Source organism: Amyelois transitella, chromosome 8, assembly GCF_032362555.1.
Source record: "Amyelois transitella isolate CPQ chromosome 8, ilAmyTran1.1, whole genome shotgun sequence".
NCBI classification, from domain to species: domain Eukaryota; kingdom Metazoa; phylum Arthropoda; class Insecta; order Lepidoptera; family Pyralidae; genus Amyelois; species Amyelois transitella.
Genome location: NC_083511.1, coordinates 12,067,604 through 12,075,087, shown reverse-complemented (window position 1 = coordinate 12,075,087; position 7,484 = coordinate 12,067,604). Strand labels below are relative to the sequence as shown.

The window sequence follows — 7,484 nt, the reverse complement described above, 5'->3', positions numbered from 1 at the left end:
TCCTTATCCACTTAATTTCTTTTATACTATTTCTTGGCTCTGTCATATGAAGCAGAACTTAAGCTAAAACTGCTAAGACTACATTTCTTATGTTTTGAATGACCTTCATATCTTTAAAACCTACCAAAATTTTCACAAGAAATAGTCAATATATTTAAGTGTATGTACTTTCACTAATTGCAATAAAAAGTTTTTTTAATTTGCTCACACATCTGAATTAAGAAGAAATTAAGTTTGAAAGTAAGAAAAGAAAGAAAGAAATGGTTAGGGTATACTCCGAAAATATCGCATGCAGCGCAAAAGTTCATATGACCTTAAGGTATGCTTTTGGTCATACCTAAGCCCTGGCATCATAAAAAATAGGACTTAATAGGGCAAAAAATATTTAATTTAATTAATAGTGCGAAATTTTCCCCAGTCCCAAAGAAGTGCGCACCCTTTCCGACACTCTGACCAAAGAAGTTCCAAATATTATAATTATATAAAGTTAAAGCTGTTTATAAAGAGTCACCAAATGTACCTGTTTACACAGATAGTCATCAAGTGTATCTTTACACAGTATTAACGCTCACTTCAACACTTGACTGTCAATGTACTGATAGAAAAAAAAGTAAATGCAGCTCACCAACAAGCAGGAACAAAAGCCAAGATGCAGGTGTAGAGCTGAGGTGTCGCTGTACTACTCGCGCAGTGCATTCCTTGACCGTTGGGCTGATCGACGGTGTGTCCAGCAATCCCAAAGCTAAATGTTTTCACCAACAACGTAAAACGACATTTCGCAACTTGTCCGTTAAGTACCGAAGTACTTTTCAAATATACAAAATTTTTAAAAGGATAAATACACACATCCATACGTGCGAAAACAAGCTTATAATTATGATTTTTCACCAATGAAAGTACATTATTATCCTCTGTGATCGTGAATTATAATCGCACTTCTGAATTGTTAGAAGATTAAAATTTATTTTAAACTATTTAATCATCAGCAAACATTATAAACTTCACATAAACTTTAAACCTTATCACAAAAAAAAAATGTCTTTTTTTATTCTGGTTCATTCGCTCGTTTTATTGAGGAGGCAAAAGATACTAGCCCATGCAGGCAAGTCTAAGAAGATACAATCCCAGTTTTAAGTACCTAATAAAACATCAAAAATTAGAAAGTCTCCAAGTATTGTTTAAAGTAAGTGGCTCTTGTCCCTTGAAGAAGAAACAAGAAAGGCCTAAAAGGCCTAGCCCTAGTAATAAAACATCATAAATCTGGTATGTTTTTTAGTATTTCTCAAGTCCGAGTGAAAGTGCCGTGGGTTCCAGGCAACAATTTCAAAAAGAATAAGACCACTCCATCTCTTTCCCATGGATGTCGTAAAAGGCGACTAAGGGATGGGCTTACAAACTTGGGATTCTTCTCTTAGGCGATGGGCTAGCAACCTATCACTATTGGAATCACAATTCAAATTCAAATTCAAATTCAAAATTTTTATTCATTATTATAGGATATTATTATATCGCTTAATAATTGTCGTGTGGTTTAACAACTTGGTTGACGTCAAATAAATTACTTAAAAACTAAGTTTACTGCCGCTTCCAAGGCGTCAGTGCAGAAGAAGCGGTAACAAACTGCACTAATTCTATCATTAAGCCTAACAACTGAACGTGTCCAATTGGTCTTTCACGATTGCTGGCTCTGTCAACCCCGCAAGGGATATTGAAGTGATTATATGTATGTATGAGTGAAAAATAATGATGTCTTGAACCGATTGATTTCTTGCGGCTAACAATACATATAAAATCTTTTGTCTTTATGATGTGGTACCTATAAACTGTATTCACGTTATATTTCATCCAAATCATTTACGGAATTTACCCATCGGAATGAATCACGTGAAATATTGATAGGATACTCAGATGTATGATTTTAAAGTTAAAATAAATACAAACTTCCCGCGCAGGTCGCCGTCGGTGTTGCTATTCTCCGCGGCTTCACGAAGGAGACATTTGATACGAGTATTGTTTTTAGTATTTATTAAGGTAATAATTCAAACTTTGGTAAATGGAAAGACCGGATACTTTGATCACGATGTTATATTTTGTGCCAGTCTCCACAAAATTCTCCCAAATTTTGGGGATTTTATTCTCCTCTGCTGCCAGCAACACTACTGGCCATTCAGTTCGGAACCCCCGCATTAGAAGGTATATAAACAATGTTCGTGTGCCGCTACTGATATATTATTCCCAGCGGTACTCTCTAAAAGACACGTAACTCCATGAACATATTTTTTGTGCTATTTTGGTAAACTCAGTAAACAAGTAAGTGTCCTTCATAATAATAATGTGTGTAAGAACATCGTTATAAAATATAATGCTCTTTTGTGTTAAAATAAATTGGGCATCCGAGTTGCATCCACTAGAGATAAGTAGGAAGGTAGTTAAAGTGAGTAGGTATATTTAGTTTAGTCGTTAGTCCCGACTGCATTTTTACTGATCTGGAGCAGGATAAGCCAATGACTGGACTGTCAACTGGAGTAAGTCAGGTTTTCACACGAAGCGACTCCAGTCAAACCTTCGCAACCATACGGAGTGTGGGCAACCTTCTTTATGTACGCCATAGCAACGGTTGTCATGGTTTTGAGAGTTAAGAAAAAATGTCGGATATAATTTTTGTTGTCCAATATTTTTATTTTATTTCCATAATATAGTATTTCAAATTTGATTATTTCTCTACTCTTTTCTCCTTCCGTTACCCGACGTGATATCTATACGCCACACGGAGTATTTACCTAAATATATTTTTTTTTCAGATAATACAATGAATTTTATATCTAACCTCCTGGATTCGACTCCTGTAGTAAGAGCTGCGAAGGCAGCAATTCACTACACCGTCGGGGACATTGAAGGAGGGAACAAGGCGATCGCCAAGTCCACCGAATTAGTCCCTGGCGTGCGCCACGGCGGCGGGGCCCCCGGCGGCTGCTTCCCGGGCGCGGGCAACCCGACAGGAACTGGAAGCTCCGGAACTATGGTGTTGGCAATTAAAAAGTAAAATGGAACTTTGTTGGAGTGCCTAAGTTTTACCTATTTTATTGAGAAAAATAAATGAATTGGGTCTAATCTTAACAATTTATTTTTCTAACTAATTATTCTTTCAGTACGATATATTACCGACCAATTATTCAAATGACATCCGATAATTGGCAAAAATTTTTTTGTCAATGCATACAAAAAATATTTATTTACCAAGCACTAAATAAATTTGTACCTATATAATATAGTTGTGAATCGAACCTAGATCACTAATGAGATAGGTAACACGCTGACAACTATTGAACCAACAGTTCTGCGCGGGCGACGCAGATATAATCTAAAGTGAGAAAAGGAATTTTTATTAGTACGTGTTTTCCCAGACGTGAGACCCAGCTCGATGGATTTTTTTTATCCCATGTGCACGTATGAGTTGAGTCTTTCGGCTTTTTGAGTATACAATACAGTTGGTCTACAACGGTTGGTAGACTAAAACTGTGAAAGGCCTCGATCAGCTGCATGGCTAATGATGAAATAGATATTCTTGACGGCCTCTGTGGCGCAGCGGTAGTGCGCTTGTCTGTGACACCGGAGGTCCCGGGTTCGAATCCCGGCCAGGGCATGATGAGAAACGAACTTTCTCTGATTGGCCTGGGTCTTGGATATTTATCTATATAAGTATTTATTATAAAATATAGTATCGTTGAGTTAGTATCTCGTAACACAAGTCTCGAACTTACTTCGAGGCTAACTCAATTTGTGTAATTTGTCCCTTATATATTTATTTATTTTATTTATTTATTCGAAAAGTGACAAGTCCCCATTAGCATTAACAAGTAGCCCATTGTCTAAATGGAAAACATAACTTAAGTTCTATATACTATACTAGCCCGTCCCCTAAAAGAGGAATCCCAAGTTGATGAGCCTATCCCTTAGTTGCCTTCACAACATCCATGGCAATAAGTTTGTGAGGCCGATGTCGTATGTGATCAGTATTAAATTGTATCAGTACCTATTTAATTACAGTGGTTGAGGCTTACGCACTCCTAGCCATGAATGCTGAGAAGTATGTCGGCATATTAACTGTCTTCCGATATCGATATTTTTTTTATTGCGATAAGACTGCTATTGCATGTAAGTAATATAACAATATTCTGTATCTTCTTAGTTCATTTTTTATCAGTGGACAGTGGCGAATGCAAATGATATTTAAATGTCAGTTGTAACGTTAGGGAACAACTTAGATTTCTCCCAGTGTTTATTCTATAGTATGTGCCGTATGGTCACACAAAGTCTTCATCTTTGTACTGCATACTTCTTTGCCGTCATCCACATTCAATGCACTCCTCATGCAAGCTCGTCAGTTTTGTACCCGTTGACCTTGAATCCTATCCTGCTATCCTAATCACTACATAGTATAAAACATAGTCGCTTTCTCTGTCCCTATGTCCCTTTGTATGCTTAAATCTTTAAAACCACGCACCGGATTCAGATACGGTTTTTTTTTCAATAGATAGAGTGATTCAAGAGGAAGGTTTATATGTATAATAACATTCATTAAATAGTGGAAAAATACTGTTATTTTTGCAAACGCAGGCTGAACCCTACGAGATTTATCAAAATAATGTTCTAATTATTTGTACGCATTGAAAAGGTCTACAGAAAATAGGTACAGGTAATAGGTAGATATATGTCTATCTCTCATGGATATCCCACAATAACATTTTTTTTGTCATTTACTTTTTACGACCAGTAATGGCAAATTTTGAAGCGATTTTAACCAATACAGCATTATTCCTTATCCAATTAAATAGCTTATATATGTGCATTGTTATATCTATATGGTCTCTTGGATTGCAGCACAAGATTTCAATGAATATTTTCGAAGATATTACAGATTTAAAATTACAGGAAGTAGCGCTTGCGGGTACTGGCCGACTTCTTTAGTGTATTTAGTATCAGCATTGCACCCGTGCGAAGCCGGGGTGGGTCGCTAATAATATTATAAATGCGAAAGTTTGTGAGTATATCAGGATGTCAGTATGGTTGTTTGTTTGTTGAACCGATTACGATGAAATTTATTATGTAGGTAGGACCCAGAATAACATATAGGTAGGCTACTTTTTATCCCGGAGTTCCCGCGGGATTGATTCCACGCGGACAAAGTCGCGGGCGGCCTCTAGTTGAAAATACATTAAACATACATACATATGTACGTATGGTCACGTCTATGTCCCTTGCGGGGTAGACAGAGCCAAAAGTTTGAAAAGGCTGAATGGCCACGTTCAGCTATTTGACTTAGGTAATGATAGAATTGAGATTCAAATAGTGACAGGTTGCTAGCCCATCGCCTAAAAAAGAATCCCAAGTTTGTAAGCCTATCCCTTCGTCGCTTTTTACGACATCCATGGGAAAGAGATGGAGTGATCCTATTCTTTTTTGTATTGGTGCCGGGAACCACACGGCACTAAATAAATTAAAATACATTTAAGACATTATTTATAGATGTAAATAAAAAGGTGCATTTTGAGCATTAATACTACACAATGATATTAATCCTTATGATTAAAAGTTATTTCACATCAAAATAATATTACGGAGATAAATTTTGCCCTTTACTTTGATTTATGGATTCTGAAATAACGTGAAATTTAAATAGGTACGTAGGTACTGTTGAGCGTTGACGCCAGAGCCGCGGCGCGGTGTTGACACTGGATTGATAGAACAGTGCGTGTGGAGACACAGCTTCAAATCCTACCAGGGCTATCCAGTGACTTTTCTGAGTGATACAACTGTTTGAGCTCTGTCATATAACTGAGAGAGGACTGATATGATACACATACAACTAAAGCTTTCTGTTCAAAATATCACCACCATTTCAGTAGTTCACGGGATAAATAGATTTTAGAAATGAAAAACACTTTATATTCCTTCTCATATTTTATTAGATATTATATTATTTTATTAGATGATATCTTTCCCTTATCCCGATATACAAAAAAGGTAAAGCTACAATTTCAGGTCAATGTAAATAAGTAGGTAAGGTGAAATCCACATATGTTTCTCAACCGCCGTTGAGGTTTTTTTGGGACTGCTTAATCCTAGCTACAGAATTGACGGAAACGAAAGTGTACATTGTCCATTAGCATCAAAAACCAATTACAATTTGTAGAAATTGTTACCTTAACTTGGGTAGATACAATATCATATCATCTTATGTTATAAAAAACTGAAAAAAGGTATATTTGTATATAGTTAGATTAATTAAGATTTGAAATATTTCTTCTTATCGCCTTGTATTTGGGTCAGTAATCTTTACGATAGCTTCGGCCGCAGCGCTTCCGGCCACGTACCCCGCCACGCCGCCGGCCGGGCCGGCCGCGGCGCAGCCCGCCACCGCTCCGACCACGCCGCACATCGACTTGGTGGACTCCGAAAGAGCTTTGGATCCTCCTTCAATGTCTCCTACGGCGTACTGGCACACTCCTTTCACTTGGCCCACCACGGGGATTTTATTTAAAAAGTCGGAAAAGCTCATCTTAGACCTGGTGATGTAAGAAACACGTTTCAATTTAAAACTTCTAAACTTGGGATTCTCATTTTAGGCGTAACGTCACTATCTGAATATTATTATGAATTCCATCATAAAAGTCATCCAATTAACTTCTTGCCTAGTTACACGTGGCCTTCGAATATTTTAGAGAATGATGGCTGCGTCTACCCCTAAACGGATAAAGTAGTCATAGTACGTTCTGTATGTTTTACGTTTCCATGTTGCTCTAGTACTTAGCGAAGTAAAAACATGTTTTGCTCCACTTCATTAACATGTTGGGAAAGTCAATCAAGGGAATGGATTTGGGATAGCATGTGCTGGAAACTTGTCATCAGGCAATTCAGCCTGTCTATAATTTTTTTTACAGTGGACTTTGATGTCTTACTTCGAAAGATTGGATGGATGGAAAAATTGGATCATTGTTGCGTACTTATATAAAGTATACAACAATGAACCAATTTTTTTTAAATACACTTTGTTAAAATCGTATAATCTCTGATTCCATAATCACTCACCTCTCCAAAGCGACTAATGATATCAATCGGTAACACAATCTGGGCGCGTGTCTGCACGGAGCTGATCTGCTGAAGTCTGGCATGGCCGGCCGCCACTCCACTCTTAAATAGGCAGGAAAATGGATTTACCAGGCTTTGCATTGCCAGTTCTCTTACTTGCCAGTAAAATACAGCTGAGTGAATCCCCATCTTACGTCACAGTGGTGTTGCAAACTCCAAAATTAATATTAGGTACTTCATTTCCTAAGTATATATATTTTTTATATTTTACGCTCTGTCTACACCGTAAGCGATAAAGAAGTCATTAGAATAGAATAGATTTATTTTCAAAATTGGATACAAGGTATCACTTACTGACGTCACAGACACATTATATTATGTACCTATGAATGCAT

The 7,484-nt window shown here is 37.1% G+C and overlaps 1 protein-coding gene and 1 long non-coding RNA gene across 2 annotated transcripts; one reads left to right on the top strand and one right to left on the bottom strand.

Moving 5' to 3' along the window:
• Positions 1–2,078: 2,078 nt before the first annotated feature.
• LOC106134114 (uncharacterized) lies at positions 2,079–3,111 on the top strand. The gene is made up of 2 exons (XR_001228589.2): positions 2,079–2,310; positions 2,802–3,111. It is a non-coding gene; the product is annotated as an uncharacterized LOC106134114 (long non-coding RNA).
• A 2,831-nt stretch (positions 3,112–5,942) lies between these two features.
• LOC106134092 (uncharacterized) lies at positions 5,943–7,248 on the bottom strand. Its single transcript, XM_013334050.2, has 2 exons — positions 7,090–7,248; positions 5,943–6,566 (listed from the first exon to the last, which is right to left on the bottom strand). The coding sequence occupies exons 1-2, from the start codon at positions 7,170–7,172 to the stop codon at positions 6,308–6,310; spliced, it is 342 nt and encodes a 113-aa protein (XP_013189504.2). The 5' UTR covers positions 7,173–7,248; the 3' UTR covers positions 5,943–6,307.
• Between the last annotated feature and the right edge of the window lie 236 nt (positions 7,249–7,484).

Excerpts from the sequence above, each read along its gene's own strand:
- LOC106134092 (XM_013334050.2), bottom strand. The coding sequence starts at position 7,172 with ATGCCAGACTTCAGCAGATCAGCTCCGTGCAGACACGCGCCCAGATTG. Across the intron at positions 6,567-7,089 it reads TCATTAGTCGCTTTGGAGAG|GTCTAAGATGAGCTTTTCCG; the intron begins GTGAGTGATTAT and ends TTACATCACCAG.